This window comes from Nycticebus coucang, chromosome 12 (genome assembly GCF_027406575.1).
Source record: "Nycticebus coucang isolate mNycCou1 chromosome 12, mNycCou1.pri, whole genome shotgun sequence".
NCBI classification, from domain to species: Eukaryota; Metazoa; Chordata; class Mammalia; order Primates; family Lorisidae; genus Nycticebus; species Nycticebus coucang.
In genome coordinates, this window is record NC_069791.1 from 84066430 (window position 1) to 84086422 (window position 19993).

General features: G+C 52.9%; 2 protein-coding genes across 4 annotated transcripts in view; one reads left to right on the plus strand and one right to left on the minus strand.

The window, feature by feature from the left end:
- GTF3C1 (general transcription factor IIIC subunit 1) overlaps window positions 1-2947 on the plus strand; it is a 102425-nt gene extending 99478 nt beyond the window's left edge. For both annotated transcript variants that reach the window (XM_053554664.1, XM_053554665.1), the window contains exons 35-37: window positions 7-58; window positions 1083-1275; window positions 1985-2947. In XM_053554664.1, the coding sequence (XP_053410639.1) occupies window positions 7-58; window positions 1083-1275; window positions 1985-2197 (458 nt within the window). In that variant the 3' untranslated portion in view covers window positions 2198-2947. The remainder of the gene's footprint in view (window positions 1-6; window positions 59-1082; window positions 1276-1984) is intronic.
- Window positions 2948-8661: 5714 nt separating this feature from the next.
- The window catches only part of IL21R (interleukin 21 receptor), a 49303-nt gene continuing 37971 nt past the window's right edge, over window positions 8662-19993 (minus strand). For both annotated transcript variants that reach the window (XM_053554675.1, XM_053554674.1), the window contains exons 4-9: window positions 19138-19337; window positions 16399-16553; window positions 14672-14849; window positions 14125-14224; window positions 13390-13471; window positions 8662-11416 (exon numbers count right to left, since the gene is read on the minus strand). In XM_053554675.1, the coding sequence (XP_053410650.1) occupies window positions 10655-11416; window positions 13390-13471; window positions 14125-14224; window positions 14672-14849; window positions 16399-16553; window positions 19138-19337 (1477 nt within the window). In that variant the 3' untranslated portion in view covers window positions 8662-10654. The remainder of the gene's footprint in view (window positions 11417-13389; window positions 13472-14124; window positions 14225-14671; window positions 14850-16398; window positions 16554-19137; window positions 19338-19993) is intronic.

The following is a 19993-nucleotide window of genomic DNA, read 5'->3' on the forward strand; positions in this document are numbered from 1 at the left end:
CACCAGGGTTGGCAGAGAGTTCTGGAGCCAGCAGCTTCTCCCAATCAGCACGGGAAAGGTGAGTGTGGGCCCACAAAGGGGCCCGGGGCAGGCCTAAGCTGAGCATGGGGAAAGTTTGGAGACCCCGAGTTAATGATTCACATGAAGGCCTTTCGTGAAGATGCCAGATCAGAGAGTCTGCATGACACAGTGGTTCTCACTGGGGCACTTGGAAAGACACAGCAGGCAAGGACCAGATGTGCTGGGTGGTCACAGCACCCAGATCTCCCTGGAGTGAGGGCTGTGCTTCCAGAACATGCATAGTGCTGGCTGGGCTGAGAACCATGAGCCAGGTTTTTTCACCTGTGTTGTTGGGGCTTCTGATAGCCCATGGTACCCTCATCCCCATCTTACACAGAGAATGCGGGGAAGTACTTCCCAGAGAGAGTACCTGATCCCACTGCCAGGGCAGATAGGCCCAGAGTGCACAGGTGCTGGTCCAGGGATTTGTACCTTCTTCCCCGGGACCACTGTGCCCTAGAGGGAGGTGGCTCAGAGGCCTATGAGTAGCACCTTCCATAGTTGTGTGTGCTATCCTCCGTTTGGCTTAAGTGTTCCATGCTCCAGCTCTCAGGAGCTTCGATATGGCCCTCCCAGGCCTAGCCATGGTCAGAGCCAAGTGACCAACTGGTCTAAGACCTGTGACACTCCTGGCCCCATGTGGCAAATCAGGCCCTGGGGTAGTAGCAGGAACCTTGTTCAAAGGCAGGTGTGTCTGGAACCCTACACATGGTGCAGAACAGAGCCTCGGGATATCAACTTCTGTGAGCTTGGCCGGGGTGAGGGGGGTGGAGCTTGCAAACCCAGAGTCCTGGACTTTGTCCTATCCCTGCCAGTGTGGAGGGCCTTGGGGGCTGTGGGCTCATAGTAACCTTGGTCACCACTGCATCTGAGCAGGTCTCCACATTGTGACTCCCTCGGCTGGCATCATGGGCCTGCTGTCCACACAGGAGGGAGGGGGAGGCCAGAGAGCAGAAGGTGGACATGCCAGCTGTGAGCCCTTATCCTGTCTATGAACAAGCTGCTGATTGCTCACCCAACAGGGACTGTGAGAGCGTCTACTTCATTGGCCGCCCATGGCGTGTTGTGGATGGCCACCTGAACATGCCCGTGTGCAAGGGCATGATGGAGGCCGTGCTGTACCACATCATGACCAGGCCTGGCATCCCTGAGAGCTGCCTGCTGCGCCACTACCAGGGTGTCCTGCAGCCGGTTGCTGTGCTGGAGCTGCTCCAGGTGCTCCTGGGGCTCAGCGGGGTGGGGGCATAGGTGGGGTATATTCCCGGGAGTGCAGCAGGTGGGAGGCTTCTGCTCTTAGACCCCACTTCCTGCTCACCTCTAGCTCCTTCTTCCACCCTCTGCCCAGATCCTATCTGACAGGTGCCTCCTGCAGCCCCAGCCTGGTCGGGCTTCTGCCCTAAGGCCTGTCCCTCACTGCATCCTCCAGCAGTTCTGTGCTGCCACCCAAGCTGAGAGACACTGTCCTGGGGCTCTTGCCTCTGACACTTTCTGTGTACCCTGGGTCACAAACTCACAAGCATACAGGGGTAAATGAACATTGCAATCCTGGTGGGCAGTGAGGAGAGACCCCACCTTTCAAGGGCACCTGCCTCCCTGTGTGATAGCCCAGCATTCTCAGGGCTTCAGCTCCTTGAGAAACTGGAAGCTTGTAGTTCACTGTTGAAACTTCAACGTTAAAGTGTTACAGGCCAATCAAAACCCACCCAGAAGCCAGTCTCAGCCCACGGGAAGCCTATTTGCAGCCCCTGGTGTACAGTTGTCCTCAGAAGGGCGCTTACTATGGTGGCCCCAAGCACTGTACAAAACGATGATTGTATCACTCCCACCCCTATCCCAGCCTTTTCCTAAACCCTCCTAGTAGATCCCTACTCATCACTTAAGGCCAAGTTCAGGTGCCTCCGTGACCTGTGTCTGGTGTCTCTAGGGCCTGGAATCCCTTGGCTGCATCAGGAAGTGCCTGCTGAGGAAGCCCAAACCTGTCTCGCTCTTCTCCAAACCCGAGGTGGAGGAGGCGGAGGCACCTTCCAGCCCAGGCGAGAGCCCCACAGTGTTCTATGAGCCCACACTGGACTGCACCCTCCGGCTGGGCCGCGTGTTCCCCCACGAGGTCAACTGGAATAAGTGGATCCACCTATAGGGCACCTGTGGGCATCACCTCCTATCCCAGCCGCCACTGCCACTGCCACTGCCACGCTGGTACCACCTGGTGTTTGGCAGACCCAACCAGTGCCCTAGGACATCGGTTCTATGGAGCTTCCTGCAGCAGGTGCATCCCCTTGTGCTGAGACTCTGGAAGGAGGCCACGCCTGCTGGTGCCCAGGCTCTATCGGAGCAGTTCCTTGGAACCCACTGTATCATACGCGAGATGGTGCTTCTTGTCCCAGCCTAGTAGGGATGTGTTGGAGCAGCTGCAGGGCCTGTGGCTCCTGTACTGTCCCCTCATGTCTTGGCCATTGCTGCGGCCAGGTACACCCCAGAGCCATCATCGGGGACCAGTGGGGCTGCTGGTGTTCACCTCACATTCCCGACTCCAGCCACCTCGGCAGACTCCTGGCTCCTTGTGTGCCCAGGCACCACTGAGAGACAGAGCCTGTGAGAGATGTCTCAGAACAAGGGGTTCCCTGCTGCCAAGGGGCCTTTGCAGACACTGCAGCTCCTCCCCAGACAGGACACCCCACTCCAGCTGGCATTGAGCCACCCACTCAGGCGCTGAGCTGGGATCCCTTTTCTAGCCTTGCAAGTTACTTGGCAGGCCCCTGCTAGGCTGGGTGCCCCGCTTTCTCATCCTGGCTGGCGATTTCCTGCCAGCCCCAGAGATGAGGGATCCTGTAAGTTTTGGTTTCGTTTTGTTTTGTTCTTTAACATCTTTTCTCATTAAAAAAAAAAAAAAGTCTCTGACAGTTTTTTTCTTTTGTTTGTTTAATTAAAACGAAGTAACATGCATTTAGTTTTGTGAGTGTCCTAAAGAATTACTGATTTTTCTGGGTGATTCTCTGGTTTCAGCTGTGGAACATCGAAGAATACCTGTCTCCAGTAGCACCAGGCAACAAGGGAATGTGCTGGTGCTTCAGTTAGCAGGCATGGGATGAGAAAGACACAGTCCCTTCGCCTGCTACCCTTGGCCTCATAAGCCATCCTGCTTTCTCAGCTAGTCCCTGGCCTGCCCCTGCACAGAGCAGCTCATCCTTGTGAATCTAGCAGCTCCCAGCCCAGTGCCAGGCCCAGGGGCAGCTCCACATAGCTGGTGCTATCAGCAGGTTACAGAGGTCATGGGTCCATAGGACAGACTTGAACTTCTCTTTAGCACACATTGTTCACTTTTTTTTTTTTTTTTGGTTGCTACCATTTAAAAAATTTAGAGGATTCACTTTTTAAAAACAATTCAGATTCCTATCTTCTCTTAGAAAATAGAAAGTTCTAGTAACAGTGAACTTAACTTCCTACATGTGACAGTCACAAGTGCTGAACAATAGACAGGACATGTCCCAACGTCATCATCTGTGTCTCACGCTCACCTGCAGCTTCTGTCATTCAACAAGCCCTTCTGGGGGACTTGTGACCTTATGGCCCCTGACCTGGCCAACTTCCATGCCTGGGACCAGATCAGACCTCTGGGTGAGGGGGGAAAAGGTGGCCTTGGGTTGTAGTCTTGGAGAAGCTGAGGCTGGATAAGTCTCAGCATGAGTTTTTTCTCCTTTTTTCAATTTTACTTATGTGTAAAATAATTAGTATGTTTTGGGATTTTTTGGAGGGGTTAAGTAGAACAATAGATGTGATCTGCTTTATAAACAGAAAACACTGCACTTGTTAATCTGGGGATACACTGTGTGACGGGGGGAAAGAAAGGCTTGGGGATCAGCAAATGTTTCTTAAAATACTGACATTGAGAGGCTGAGGCAAGAGAATCACTTAAGCCCAAGAGTTTGAGGTTGCTGTGAGCTGTGATGTCATAGCACTCTACTGAGGGTGACATAGTGAGATTTTGTCTCAAAAAAATAAAATTCTGACCTTGACACTCACATCTCAGAGACAGTTTTCTCCTCTGAAAAATTGGGGGAGAGGAAGGGTGCCAGGCAAACCGAAGGTCACCAAGTGTGAGCACACTGGTTCCCTTCCTTGTGCCTCTAGATGAGGGTCAGTGTGGATATGTGTCTGGTAGGTGGGACGGAGCAGAAGGACCTCAAGCAGACAAGGGACTTCCAGGAGCATCACTCTACATGAAACCCACCACCCACCCATCTGAGGCAGCTGCTCTTCCAAGTTCTGCACAGAGGTCTCCAGGAGCCACAGTGTGGACCACTTGTGAGCTTCAGGGGGCAGGCAAGTAACAAATGAGAGCCGCCCAGGAGGGGCCTCGGCTTAATACCAGGAAATGGTAGTGACTGTGGAAAACTAAAGTGGGTATACCCAGACTGGGAGGAATGCAAATTTAGAAGAAAAATGTTCAGTACTAACCACCAAATAAAACCCACAAAGAGGCCAAAATGGGTCTAATGGCCCCTCTGGGCCCCCCAGTGCGGTGCTTAGGTGGTGGCTGACTCGGTTGTTTCTCACTTGGGGAGGGTGCAGCATGGGTGGGCACAAACATCTTGGCTTTGTGTCCCCAGTGTTCCTGCATGTTCTTGTCTGCCAGTGTATAAATTCATTCCCTTTTAAATGCTTAAAACTTTACGGACCTGGTTGCTGCCTCCACAATCTTCTTAAGGCTCCCTCCCGACCTGCTCTTTGCCTTTACATCCATGTCTGCACACCCTGGAAAACATGGGTCTGTGACACCATGTGACATAAAACCTGCCCTTAGGAGCAGCTCACTCTGCCACTCAGGGACACCCCTGCATGTTGGCATCAGCATGCAGAGAGCTCCCTCGTCAGCCACTGGAGTCTCCCAGGGCTGACGTTCGGAAGTCGTGCTTGCTTTCCCCTAATGGCGACATTGGAAATACCTCCTCATCTTGTCGCACTTCATGGTGCATCCTTGAGGCTGCCATCTGGGGCTCGGCCTCAGTCCCTTCTCCGAGCTTTTCTCAGATACTGTGCAGCCTGTTGCTGCCAGCCACTTCCTGTGTCCCCATCCCTCCCTCCCAGCCTCAGCTAAGTGACCACATGTCGTCCTAGGAGTCCTGACAACCGTCCTTTCTGTAGGCCATGACGCTCTTCCACTGAGGTTTTCTAAATGTGCATGTGTATATACGTGTTGTGTGTGTACAAGTACATGTATGTGTGCTTGCCTGGGGCTGAGCATGTGATCTCCCTGCATCGTGGGAGCTCCAGCTCACCTTCTAGTGTGGGGTTGGGGGGCACCCACCTAATCTGCTGAATTACAAAAGACTCTGCCAAAAAAAGATGCCACCTGCCTCATCACCCATATTCCCTGCCACAGAGGGCTGCTGTGGCAATTGTCTGGGGTCCCCTTTATAAGCACTGGCAGATGCACGTGCGTGTCTCCTGGACAGCAGAGTGTGCAGGGACACCGTGTTCAGCCAGCACCTGCCACTTACAGCACTCATCAGCAGATGGCGCCAGCAGCCCGAGAAGCTTTGTTTCCTATTGCCTTACTTTGGTTTCCCAGCCTGGGGCTTTGTCCACTCATGTTTGAGGGGGAGACCAGTAAGTAGAAGTTGAATGAGTCATAAAATTTGACTTCTCATAAAATTGATGATGTAATAAAGACATTTTCTGAGCACTTTGCAGACACTGTTCTGGGTACTTCATACACGTTAGCTCCTGGTCTCACAGCAGCCAGAAGAGTAAGTCTCTTCGATGTACCTATTTTGTGTGTGAGGAAACTGAGGCATCAGAGGTAAAATGATTTCCACAAGGCTGGAATCTACAGAGTGGACCAGCTGGCATTCCACCCCAGTGCCAGCCTCAGTGCCCTCTCCCCAACACCACCTCCCCAGAGAGCAGAAGGTTAGGGTTTCTCATCTGGGGGCATCAATTTTAGAAAGAAAAGCCTTCATTTGTCACCCTAGGGATGGGGATCTACCCACTCATCCCACGTTCTGACCTATGGGGGAGGGGCTTGTGCCAGTTTACACACTGCCCAGGAGGCTTGTTTCATCCTGGTGCCCCATCCTGTGGCCTTTCCAGGTCCAAGGGCAGATGTCTGCTTCCTCTCTGCCCACTCTTTTGCCAGTTGCTGCTCTGCCACTGATGGATGCATTGATCAACTGGTTCATTCATTCATCCATTCAATATTTTTGACCCCCTGCAGAGAGTACCTTCCATCCCCGCCCTACTGGTCTAGATACCGACTATGATGAAAGAGTGAGAGATGTACCACAAAGTGTAGTGAGCATGCTGGGAAAATAAATGGGCCAGCGGTGTGTTGCATGTTAAATAAGGGCCCAGTCCAGGTTCCCCACTGAGGAGGGGACACCTGAGCACAGGTCCATCTTCTCCTTTTCTACAAATGTGCGAGTTTCTTGATGGCAACTATCCCCTCTCCTTTATTCTTCCTTGTTGGGAGTTTATGCTTCTCCCTTAACGGTTGACAAATTGGGCTTCCAGGAAGGGTATAAAGCCTACACTGCCCCATCTCCCACTGGTCATTGCTTCCTAGTTTCTGAAGATGCATCTGGGCCTCAAATGCCCCGAGGTGGCAGCCAGACTCATGTAAACTACCTTCCTAGACAGGTGGGAGGAAGGGGCTCCCACACACACACCACAGGGAGGCCCACAGGAACGCAGGATGTAGGATAGAAAGTGCATGAATTCTGGGCAATTCACTGCCTGTCATTGGGCCTCCACTTCCTTCTGTCTCCTTCCCTTGTGAGAGCATCAGGGACACCTAGACAGCATCCTAGGCCTACCTTGCTGTAATTGTCATGGTTGGGGAGCTGGGTTTGGGGTGCTGTAGATCGTGGCAGAGGGCCATGATGCAGGCTTCACAGCATCTGGCGAGAACTCTCTGTGGAGGAGACCCAGAACAGCTGTGATCACAGCCTTCTTTTCCGCTGACCCAGAGCCCAGCTCCAGGTGATGCTGGAAAGAAGGAAACCCACATCCAACCAGGGGCTGTCCCCACCCTCTCCGTTCATCCCCAGAGCAAACCAAGAGGCTGATTCCTACCTCTGCCTTACAAAAGAGAAATCTGGAGCTCAGAGACAGGGGGGATTTTTGCCCCAGGTCATTCATGAGAAAGCAACATTGGAGCTTGGTCCTCTGGTCCCTGTGAATGTGGTCTTTCCTCCGGACAGCCGGAGTGTCCTTATCACTGGAATGATATTAGCATAATCCTGGAACTTGTTCTGCTGCAAGTGACAGAAACTGAGCTCAAACCAGCTTAAGCAAGAAAAGGAAATGTATCAGTTCATTGATTCAGGCAGGATAGGTTGGGTTATGCTGCAGTAATAAACAGCCCTCATCACAGCAGCTGAGAAAGGATGCATTTCCTACTGACGATACGCGCCCATCACAGCTGAACCCAGAACTTCAGCCTGTATTTCCTTACTTGAGGGCCCAGGCTGAGGGTCACATTCTCAATCATCACTGGTCACGGTAGCATGGAGGACACATCATGACTGTCAGCAAGTGCTCTGTCCAGAAGCAAGCCTTGCCACTCCTGCTCACAACTCATCAGCCAGTCTATCATGTGGCCATGCTTGACCACAAGGGGCCAGGAGGTGCGATCCCGCTTTGTAACCAGAGGCCAGAAACTGTAACTATTTAGTGAATAGTGTAATGACTTCCATACTCATGTACCTAAAAGTCCAAGGGATTAGGTGTACTTTCAGGCATGGCTGGATCCAGGAACCTAAGCAATATACAGTGGGACTATATCGCCATCTCATCTCTGCTTTCTCACATGTTGACTTCATCTCAGGCAAACTGTCCCTTCCTGTGCCGTCTCTAACTGAACTGTACTGTTGCTGGGGGATGGAATGCTCTATTGGCCAGGCCTGGGTCATGGAGCCACTTCCAGAGCTGGGGTCAGCCACTGCCACAGCTATTGCACAGGAAAAAAAAAAAAAAGCACTAGGCACTCACAGGTGTTTGTTGTTTCTTATGATCTAGCTCTCTTCCAGCATAGCAAGATGAGAAAGAGCTGAAATTGGCATCTGGAAAACAGTTTAGGTTCTGATTCTGACCACTAATTCAGTGTGTGGCCTTGGGCAGGTCACCATTTGTCCTACCTGTCAGATGGATCACCCTGCCCCCTCTGAGCCTGCAGGTGGCAAGGAGTGGGCTGTGGCCTCCGTGGTGGGGATTGCTATCAATCCTCCTTTTTCTTAAGAGGTCATTGCATGGACTCTGGGGGACAAGGAGCTGCCTTGCCCCTTGCTCCTTGGTCACACCTCCAGGCCTTTGCCTAAGCTCTTTTTTCTGCCTGGAATAGCTGGTGCCCTTAAGAACTTTCATTCACTTTTCATATTCATGTTTCAATGTCCAACAAACATCACCTTCTCCCTGAAGCCCCCTGTGATAACCCTTCTGGGCTCCCAACAGTAGTGTGCTGGGGCTGGCTCATAGGGACTAGCCAGGGGACCTGCCATGTGCACCTCTTCCCAACTCTATTTAGAGTCCAGTTGAGAACTTGAAATTGGCCACAGTGGAAGTATTTCCCCATGGAAATAAGAAAATGCTACAAATCAGGCTTTATTGAGTGCCTGCTGTGTGCCAGGCTGGGGGTAAAGCAGAGAACAAAGCAGACGAAGCTGCTGGCCTCACAGAGCTCATGCTCCATGTCCATCTTTGCTCCGGTATCTGTTCGTCTTGGTCTACCCATCCAACCATTCCTCCTTCAAGCTTTTTACCACCCTTCTCCGGGTCCTCTTGTCCATCCGTCCTGTCCTGCATCCCTCCAGGTGGGCCAGCTCTTGTCTCCATCTGTTTGCACCTGTACTCTAGTTGTGCCCCCTTCAAAGGTGGTATTTTGAGGAGCCTTTTCTGCCCCAGGCCCAGCCTGAGTCAGTCCCACTTGTCCCCTCCCCCACACCCCAAGGAGCTCTGTGTGCAGAAGAGCTGAGCCGACCAGCACCTGGAACCTGCTGCCCCCAAGAGGGTGTGAAAACCACAGCACACCTTGGCCCAAGAGTCTCTGGGGTACTGGGGGAGGATGGTGAGAATTGCTCACCCGTGCAGGAGCTGCGGTTTCATTCTCATGCTCCCGTCTCACATACCCTTATGTCAAGTTCATTGTTCCACTATTAAAGTCGTCAGTGTTCTAGAACTTTCCAACCTCATGCCAGGCACCCCCCCAAGGACTCTCAAACATTCAGCTGTCTCTCTGGACCACCCCATTTTACAGATGAGTCATGGAGAAGCTCACAGCAGGGCTGACTCCTCACCCAGCTCTGCTCCCAGAGCAGGGACCACCAGAGCTGTGTCCTTCAGGTGCTGCCCCTCAGTCTTGCCTCCGGGGAAGACAATGGGGCCCACATGGGCCTAGGTCTGGGACGGGAGCATCCCCCCTTAGAGCTTCTGAGCTGAATCAGACTCTGCTGCCTTAACTCTGCTTGGTCTGGAAAAAGCCAAGCCACCTCTGAGAAAGGCAATCTTGGAGGGAAAACTATTCTCCCTGCCAATTTGTCCAGGCTGCCCCTGCCACGAGTGCCCCAGGGGAGGGTCAGTGGGCCTTGTACCGCCCCGCAAGTACTTTGTGTTCAATAAATAGCTTTTGGGTGCATGAAGGGATTTTTATTTTTAATGGGCATCAGAAGTCAATGATGGGGGCTGTTTTTAAGAGACAAGACTGATTGATTTTAAGTCCGGAAACTCCGCTGAGTGTCCCTCTGCAGGGTGGGACAGCCCCACAGGTACCCAGGCTGTCACTCTTAGCTGGTTTTCTCACCCCCGCCTGCCTCCTGCCCAAGCCTTGCTCCTGGCCGCAGGAGGAAGGAAACTGATATTTATTGAGGGTCTGCTCTGGGCTGCATAATATTTGTGGGCGATTTGTTCATTTCCCCAGGGTAGGCCGTGCCATCCCCCTTGTCCAGACAAGGAAACTCTGGCTCAGACAGGGTAGGTGACTTAGCCCAGGAAGCACAGCCAGGAGGCGTCAGAGTTGAGATTCAGACCTACATCCTTTAGGCCACCAATTCCTCCCACCCCCAGGGCTGCTGTGGGCACACTCCTTCCCCTCCCCCTTGCTACTGAGACATGATAAGGAACAGCGTGGGCTTCCTGTTGCTCCTGGAGGCAGGACCTGGAGGGCTGGGCCTGCTGTCTGTCACAGGCTATCCTCTGGTCCCAAGAGGCCTGGGCACAACCCTGGAAGGGTGGGAGTCTGTCATCTGTGTGCCACGGGCACACTTGACACACACATTCATGTGTAGGGGGTGAGCTCCACAGGCTCAGATACGTGTGTGCAGGTGAACACATGGCGTACCACAGGCGTGCACTAGTGTCCATGGGCACATGCAGTGTCCACACGACGTGCCAGCACTCCCTGAGCCACACGCATGCACACACACACATGCACATGCACACACGCTCTGTAAACATCAGGCTTAGATGTCCATCAGGCAGACAGAAGGTTGCAGGTTTCTTCATACCACAGCCCTCTTTATCTGCATGGGGCAGCTCTAATCTGTCGAAGAAGCTGCCTTGGGGTCCAATGGCCTGGACAGCCCTGGACAGCCAGTCAACCTCATTAGCTGGCCTGGGGCCCAGGTCCTGAAGGTGGGGGCTGCATGACCACCCACTGGCGGAGGTAGCTCCTGGGGGGCCCTTCATCCCTGGGGCTGGCAAAGTCACACTCCACAGGGCTGCCACAGTCAGAGCCTGCAAAGCCACTGTCAAATGTGTCCATGTCCAGGCCAGCGGGGGGTGAGCTCGCCTCGCTCTCTGACACCTCTCCGGGTGGCCTGCCACCCCAGGGTGGCCCCACAGCCCAGCCCTCTTCATCTGCATGGGGCAGCTTTAATCTGTCAAGAAAGCTGCCCAGGGGCCCTCCCAGCCCAGGGCCACCAGCTGAGACACAGCCACAGGAAAGGACTGTGGTCCCTGTGCCCAAAAGAGGGTCTTGTAGTCCCGGGCCAGGATCCAGTCCAGCGTCCAGGTCCAGGGCTGGGTAGCCGTCGTCCCCACAGCTGCAGGGCCATGTGCACAGCCCTTCTGTGTCCGCCACAGTCACTGTGTCGATGGACACCAGGCCATACGGCCGATCCCTCTCCTCGCTACAGGCTGAGCCACCTGAGCTGCGGCCCATGGCAGGCACTGGGCCCCAGCAGCTGGGCTCAAGCATGCCGTCAGATTCCACCAGGTCTGCTGGCTCTGTCAGCTCTGCAGGCTCCAGCCCCTTCACTGGAGTCTGTGGTGGATGGCAGTTATACACCTCCAGGGTCGAGGGTGTCCCTGAGCTCCAGAGCCCCAGGTCCAGGCTGGAGGCAGTGAAGGGTGAGCCCACCCATTTCTGTGAGAAAGCAAAAGAAGGAGAATCATGGGCCAGCACGGGGGGAGGTGAGAGCATAGAGACGGACACAGAGACAAGACAAAGGGACAGTAAGAGAGAAGGACAGAGAAACAGAACCAAAGACACAGGGAGAGAGAAAGAGAGAAGAATCAGAACCACGATGTGCCCTGCCCCGTGGGAGTCCCTGCCTCTGTCCTGTCCCCACTCTGGGCCTCAGTTTTCCCACCTGCAATAAGGAATTGCTGTTGTCTCTGTAGCCTGCCCGCTGAGACAACCATGGTCCCATGGCCTGGGCAGGGGCCAAGATTCCCCAGTCTAGGAGGGCCTGAGGTCTGAGTGACAAAGCCCCCATCCTACCCCATCCTCTTGCCCTGCTTCCTCTTTGACATTTTTGGAAATCTAGCATCCCTCTGTTTATGCGTCCCACCAGACCAGACACTCAGCCAAGACAGAAGCCTCCATCTCTTTAGTCCACAGCTATATCCCCAATGCCTGGCACACAGCGGGTGCTCAATAAATGAATGAGTGGAGTAAAGTAATGAGAAGTCATTTGGAAAGGGCTTTGTGCATTTTGCAGATAAAGGATGAGGGTGGTGCTGGCTGCGGAGGTGGCCCTTCAGCTCTGAGGAACCCCCTTCCCTCCTTTACCAAGGAGTCCCACTCATGATGCAAAAATTCCCATTTGATTGGTAAAGAAAAATCTCTAAGAATGGGAATCTCTCAGTTTTGACCTGATCTTCCTCAGAAAACTCATCTCAGAACTATGATGTGAAGTCACTGATTTAAAGTTATTTCTAATTTGTACGCCCTTGAGCCAGTTAATTATCTTCTCTGGGCCTCCGTTTCCTCATCTGTAAAATAGACCTAATAGTAGTACTTACCCACAGGGTTGTCATGTGGGTTAAATGCATTAATGTTTCTAAAGCTCCTAGCAGAGTGCCTGATACATAGCAAGGGTCATATGAGCACTGGCGAAAATCTCCAAGTAAATGTGACACTTGAGCTTTAGGGAAGAGGAAAGGGTTAGTCTCATCTGGGTTGGAGCCCAGGTTCCTCCCCTGCCCTGCTCAAGTAGCCTTGCCTGGGTCTCCTCATGAGTACCCCGGGGGATTGGTGGAGGATGGAAGGAGGGAGGGTGCCCAGTGCAGCTCCAGGCAGACAGGGGCTGCCCAGCCCTGCTCCAGGTCCCTGTTGCCTGACTTGCAGGCTGGGCTGCAGCAGGTGGGGCTGCCCTTCCCCCTACCCACATCCTCTCTGCGGCGGCCCCTCCCACTCCTGCAGGGTGGGGGAGGAGCTCTAGACTGGCACAGACAGCCCCACCGCAGTGGGGAGGTGGCAGCCTGTCTGGGGTTGGAGAGTTGTGCAGGCAGGGCCAGACCTTGTTAGAATCCTCTCCACACCAGAACAAGGACACCTAAAAAAGGACCTGGGGGTCAATTTGTGACTCAAAGGACCACTAGGCTGACCCCTAGTTTGGCTCCTTGGGCTGGGCAATGTCTGATCTTGTTTAACTCCTTTTTTTTCTTTTTTAGGACAGAGTCTCTGTCACTTGGGCTAGAGTACAGGGGCATCATCATAGCTCACAGAAACCCCGAACTCATGGGCTCAAGCAATCCTCCTGCTTCAGCCTCCTGAGCAGCAGGAATTACAGGCATCCACCCCCATGCCTGGCTAATTTTACTATTTTTCGTAGACATGGGGTCTCACTCCTGCTCAGGCTGGGTGCAAACTTCTGAGCTCAAGCGATCCTCCCTGCTCAGTCTCCCAGAGTGCTAGGATCACATGTGTCAGCCTGATCTTGTTTAATTCTTATGCCATTTTTGCACCACTAGATTATTGTCTGCACTTTGCAATGGGGAAATTGATGCTTGGCTTGAGTACTGGCTGGGACCTTGTGCTGGGCTTGCAGTGTGAACTGGGGCCATGATAGGGCTCCTGAAGAGAAGAGGCTCAGAAGGGTTTGTCACACTCACCTTGAAGTTTCCTCTGTGGATCTCATCCAGGTCCTTGAAGAACTTCTCTGGGCTGGGCACCAGCCACACCTTCTCCCACACCCTGAGCAGGCAGAGAAGGGATGAGGCCCTGGAAAGGGCATCCTGGCCTCCCACTCCGCCTCCCCAGCTTAGCACCTCCCTTCCCTCCCAGGGCTCAGTTTCTACCTCTGTAAAGGGGGAGCAGTGAGATTCCCTCAGATTCCTGAAGACCCATCAAGGTTTTGGGCTGGGCTGCCTGTTGTGTGCTGGGCCAGCGCTATGCCCCTTCTGAGCCTCAGCATCCTTGTGTACAGCCAGGAACAATGTGTGGTTGTCACACCAGCCACCCTACCCCACTGGTTGGCCCCTGTGTCCCTTGGGCCTCTTAGCTTCAAATTCACTGCACAAGATCACAGCTGAAGACCCTATTTCAACCCCACCTCCTCTACTCCAGAGCTGTGTGACCTTGGGCAAGTTGCTTGACTGCTCTGTGCCTCGATTTCTCCATTTGTAAAATAGGGGAAACTGTAGTGTATCACAGGCATGGGAGGCCTGGGGGTGAAATGAATGCCCTGCACAGTGCCCAGCACACAATAACCTCAGCGAGTTGGTTATTATCGTCATCACTGTCATTAATCCCATGACAACAGGTGTGTCCCTCAACCTGAGATAGGTCACAGAGGGGCTCTGGCCCAGGCTGACCACTTCCCTGCCTCTCCAGTGCCCTGGCCTCACCTCCAGGACGGGTGGGTCTTCAGGCTCCAGATGATAAGGCTGCAGACCACGACAAGCAGCAGGAGGAGCAGCAGGTGAGGGTCCCAGACCTCCTTTATGTCTGGACAGGAAGCATATAAACGGTTAAATGGCACGGACTCTATGAGAGGCCACATGGAGCAGGTGTGGCGAGAAATGGGTCTGGGTGGAGGAGAAGGGGTAGGAAGCCAGACAGAGCCTGGAAGTGGTGATGGATCTGGGTGCAAATCCTGCTCTTGAACCCCACCCCTAGCAAGTAACGTCATCTCTCGGAGCCTCAGTTTCCTTATCTACCAAATGGGCAGAATGAGTCCCACTTCAGAATCAAATGCCTGGTAGAAGCAGCAGCTGGCCCCCAACACAGGGCCTGGCTAGTAGGGGCTCCAGAAATGTCAGATGGCTGCATCTGGAAGTGAACAACTGAACAGACACCTCCCAGCCATGCTGGGAAAACTCAGGGCACAGGGTGGCTGGACAAAGACAAGATTTGGTATCAGGAGTGAGGCATCTACATCAGTGTCACACCTACCCTCCCTAGGGGTCTGAAAGATGACTGGGTCACTCCACTCGCTCCAGGTCCCTTGGTAGGAGGAGCCGGGCTGGGGCCCTGCCCGCACCTGCAGCTCGTAGCTTGAGTCTTTCTGGAATTCCAAGGGGAGCAGGGAGACGCTTCTTGAGTCCACTGAGATCTGCTTTCTCTTTGGGCTCTGCCAGGACAGGGAAAGGGTGATAGGGTCAGGTTCAACCAGAACGCCCCTGCCTCAGGCAGAACCATCCCTTTTTTAGGCCCCAACAAGGCTCTGACTCTTCCTCTCCCCTAAGAATCAGGCCACGTCTGAGTCCTGGCTGCTCCAGCATGTGCAGCACAGACTTAGCACTGACCCGGCCTTGCCTGCAGTATGACCCTTTGTTCTATTTCTCTTTGACCCCCCTCACCCACTCACAGTCCTGGCAGTGGAGCCTCCCTGCTGAGACGGGGGTGTCCCAGGAGAAGCAGTGGTCTGGAGCATCCCAGACAGAGGACTTTTTTTTTTTGAGACAGAGTCTCACTATGTTACCCTGTCACCCTCCATAGAGTGCTGTGACGTCACAGCTCACAGCAACCTCAAATTCTTGGGCTTAAGCAATTCTCTTGCCTCAGCCTCCCAAGTAGCTGGGACTACAGGCACCCACCACAATGCCCAACTATTTTTTTGTTGTAGTTGTCATTGTTTAGCAGGCCTGGGACGGGTTCAAACCTGCTATCCCCAGTGTATGTGGCTGGCACCCTTAACCACTGAGCTGCAGGTGCTGAGCTAGAGGACGCTTTTAGAATCTCAGTTAACACATTGACATTCTCAACAGTGGCCATTTCTTGAAGTCTTTAACTATAGACATCTTAGCAATGGATACCTGTGGAAGTCTTCACCTGGGGACATTCTAAACCATGGAATTTATGAAAATCTTCAACTGGGAGCATTCTAAAGGACAGATAATTCTAGAACTCCTGTGGTGCGTGCCCTGCCCATACTGTGACTGCTTTTAATAGTGGGCTGGAGGGACAACTCCTTTTTTTCTTTTTTTGAGACAGAGCCTCAGCTGTCGCCCTGGATAGAGTGCTGTGGCATCACAGCTCACAGCAACCTCCAACTCCTGGGCTCAAGCGAGTATCCTGCCTCCGCCTCCCAAGTAGCTGGGACTACAGGCACCCGCCACAATGTGGGATTTTTTTGGTTACAGGCATCATTGTTGTTTGGCGGGCCTGGGCTGGATTCGAACCCGCCAGCTCAAGTGTATGTGGCTCACAGACCTTAGCCGCTTGAGCCACAGGCACCAAGCCAGGAAGGACAACTCTTAATGTCTTCATGTGAAACAATGGTACTCTAATGCTGGACCTTCTTAATCATTTATATTTCTGGAACTCTCCAACCACAGCCAGTCTGAGCAAGTCTGAAGGTTCCAGACTGCCTCATTTCTGAAACTTCCTCTATTGTGATTGTTTTAGAACTGAGAAGCTGGGGAAGTGACAGTCCCATCCTCCAGGGCCAGGGAGAGATGGATAAGGGGTCTCCTACCTCAGTGAGAGATTAGGGACAGGGCAGGGGAGCCACTGTGGGGAGTGCTCACATCCTCAGTGTACCCTGGTTTCTAGTCTTGGTGTGAACCACAAGGCTCATCTGTCCATTAGAGCCCCCCTCTGCCACCTGGAAGCCCTTGCAGTCCCAATGCCTTTGTAGTTCCCATGCCCAAAGCTGGGCGGACCCTCTCCTTCCTCACCATAGCAGAGGGGTCCCCACGGTTCCTGTACTGCAGCTCGTACTGAAGCTTGCCCTTCAGTGCGTAGAAATCAGGTTCTTCATAATCAGAACACCAAGAAATGTTATAATGTCCCGTGAAGGTCACAGTCACGTTGAAAGGGGGAGTCGGCTTGACTAGGTGGAAAAAACAGAAAGATAAAACAGGAGGCAAGTTGCCTCAGGTGAGAAGGATGTGGTAATGCAAGAAGTGCCTCCCCCCACCTGACCCATCATTTATGGGATTAGCAACTCTGAGTGACTCTGGGCAAAGCACTCCCTGTCCCTGGGCCTCAGTTTATTCGATGAAAAGTAGGAGGTTTAGATTAGATCAGGGCTGCAGACTCAGGGGTGGGTGAGCAGGTTGGGGGACTATGGAAAAATAGAGTGCTCCTGGGCTAAAAGTGATGATCAGGACTCAGGCCGGGTGAGAACGCAGACCAGGGTGGCCGGATCTTCTAAGTCTTCTAGGGACACACACACAAATACACGAAATCCAGATTACTGTGTGAAATCTCTCAAGTTTTTTTTTTTTGTAGAGACAGAGTCTCACTTTATGGCCCTCGGTAGAGTGCCGTGGCCTCACACAGCTCACAGCAACCTCCAACTCCTGGGCTTAAGCGATTCTCCTGCCTCAGCCTCCCGAGTAGCTGGGACTAGGCGCCCGCCACAACGCCCAGCTATTTTTTGGTTGCAGTTCAGCCGGGGCCGGGTTTGAACCCGCCACCCTCGGCATATGGGGCCGGCGCCTTACCGACTGAGCCACAGGCGCCACCCGAAATCTGTCAAGTTTTAAAGTCAGCTATTAATCCAAAAACTTTCTAGGCACTTCTCTTCAATTTCTGTTCTAAATGATGGTGTATCATTTTCTTTCAATCCCAGCGGCCCTGAGATGTTCACAGACTCTACTTAATGAGTGAAGTAGAGTTATGAATGAATGAATGAAGTTAACAATGAAGGCTGCCATTTCCTTAGCCTGTCCAGCAGCCCTGACACCTGCAGTGGCCCCATGAGTTTGGTTGAACTGTCCTCATATCTGGGACACCTTCCAGCAGGTGCAGGGGCCCAGCCTCTGCGCCCCCTCAGGAAAAGGTCAAGACCAGCACTCCAGTTTTGCTTTATCCCAAATTTGTCTTACAAAATTGAGCAGGACCTCAGGTACCTTAATTTCCTCTCTGTAAAATGGTACCAGTTCCTGTGTCTTGGGGACCAAATTTACAGGGACCAAGCTAAGTAGCAGCAGGTGGCAACATCAGGGGAACCAGGTGACAAGTGCTCTGACAGCATCAGAAAGGAGAGGTGGCCTATGCCCTCTGAACCCACCTTCTTCACTTTCTATTTGCCACTGTCTTCCGTTCTATACTCTCTCCTCTGTGACCTAGGACAGTGCCTGGTGCACAGTAGGCCCTCAGTAATTATTTGTCAAATTAACAAAAAGGAGCTCTGAAGCTGCTGTTGGTTCTGAAACTTGCCCTGAGGCCCTCTCTGTGGCTCCAGGCAGGAGAAGGGACTTCTCTGGAATGCCATGATGAATGCTTGATTGTTGTTGCTCCTATTTCAGTGACAGGACCTTTTGACCAAAATACAGAGAGTGCCCCAAAAATATATACACAATTTAAGAAAGGCTAAAACTGTCTTAAATGTATAATACTCAGGTTACATTTGACTTCTGCAGTTACAGGAGATGCTCAATGTGACTTGTGTTCATTTTGTTATCAGTATATATTGCGTATCACAATTTTAATACAGTGTTTTCCGTTCTTAAAATGTGTATACAATTTCTCAGCACCCTCTGTTGTCCCTAATCCCTCTTCTCTCTTCCCCAGGGCAGGGGGAGGCCTGGTTCAGGGCTTCCCTGCATGGTTTGGGCTTGGTAGTGAGGAACCATACAGGGATGACCAGGTGACTAAGGAACACCCCCCCACACACACACACACACACACAGGGGATGTTTGCAGATCCTAGGGGGCAAGGGAGAGGTTTCTTAGCTCAGAGAGGCCCAGGGCCCTGGAGGAGGACAGGGCCCGGGCTGGGGTGGGAGTGAAGGGCAGAAAGTCACTTCCTGCCTTAGCTGGCTGGGCTGGCCTCAGACCCTGGAAGGGAAGAAGGAAGGGGGCCACAGAGAAATGCTACTTGGAGCCACCCTGCCAGGGGAGTGGCAGCTGAGAGGCTCTTTCTCTGCCCTGCTCTGGCTCTGGACCCTCAGATATTACTTCCACCACAGCCAGGGCCTCCTGCTTATGGACGCCCCCCTACCTCCTGCCTGGAGGAAATCCCAGGCTTCCCTGGAGCTAATGAAGGGAAGAAACTCAGGAGGTTTGTTCTTGTTCTAAGGACACTCAGTGTCCTTAGCTTGCCTCCTCATGGGGACAGAATCCCAGAGGGTTAGGGTTAAAAGGGTGGCAACTACTGTACGAATGGGAACGCAGTCTCAGACGTAGGGTGCCTTGTCCAAGGTCACACAGACAGGCAAGGGCTGAGCCAGAACAGAAGCCTGGAAGTCCTGGGTCCCAGGTCAGCTCTTTTCCATACCTTTGCTGCCTCTCTTTGGGACAAAGGTCCAAACCTAATATCAGCCCATCACATTTTAGTAAGAAGTAGTACATCTAAAAGCAGAACTCTAAGGGGTGGTGAGGATATAGGACAGGTCAGGTGGGCCAAGAGGGCAGGGGCCCACCCCCCACCTGGTCTTCCCTCAGCCTGGGACCCAAAAGCTACTCACTGATGTTAGCCAGGATAAAGTGGCCACACTCCTGGGAGTGGTTGCCGGACTGGTCTGTCATGCTGACGCTGAAAATGTCGTCGGCCATGAAGTAGAACACATCCATGTGGCAGGTGTACTTAGCATGCGTGGTGTTATGGGTGGACCTGTGGAGGCTGCAGGAGGTGTCCACGTCCTCCAGTTCATTATGCTGGTCTTCCCTTTAAAGACAGAGCAGTCAGTCATGGCTGGAGGCCAGGGGGCCTCAGTGCTTAGGGCCAGAGCAGAAGCGCAGACTCTCAGGGGTGGGAGGGTTTTGAGGTGGGGCTGAGGGTCACCTGGTGCAAGCAACCCTTTCCTGGGGAAGGTGTCCCCTCCCCTGCACCTTTCCTGGTGGGTTAGGTCCAGGCTCTGTTTGTATACCTCCAAGGGACAAGGAACCCACTGCCTCATTTAGGGCAGCAGCTCTCAACTTTAGAAATTCGGGCCATTCTTGCTTGGACCAATTCTAAATCTGTTCCTGTCAGTTCCAACAACTGGATCACTGGATGGCAGCTAAGCACTGTGGACCTCCTTCCCTTCTTCTGGCCAATAGCCACTGAGCCCCTCATTAGAGCCCTGCTGAGGGCTGAGAAAAGAACCAAATGAAGCTCATCCCTGCTCTGGGTGAACTTCCAGGGGAGCTGAGGTAAGGGTGTTTGGGGTTTAGGGAAATGCTCTGCCTTTCTAACTTCTACTGGACAAAAATGACAGGTTTTGAAGTATATATAGGAGTTCACCAGGTATTTATTTCCCTACCTACATGTTCAGGTTCTGAATATGACTACCCTCCAGGGCCCATGGAAATATGTGGATTGAGTTCTCTGCTAAATTTGCT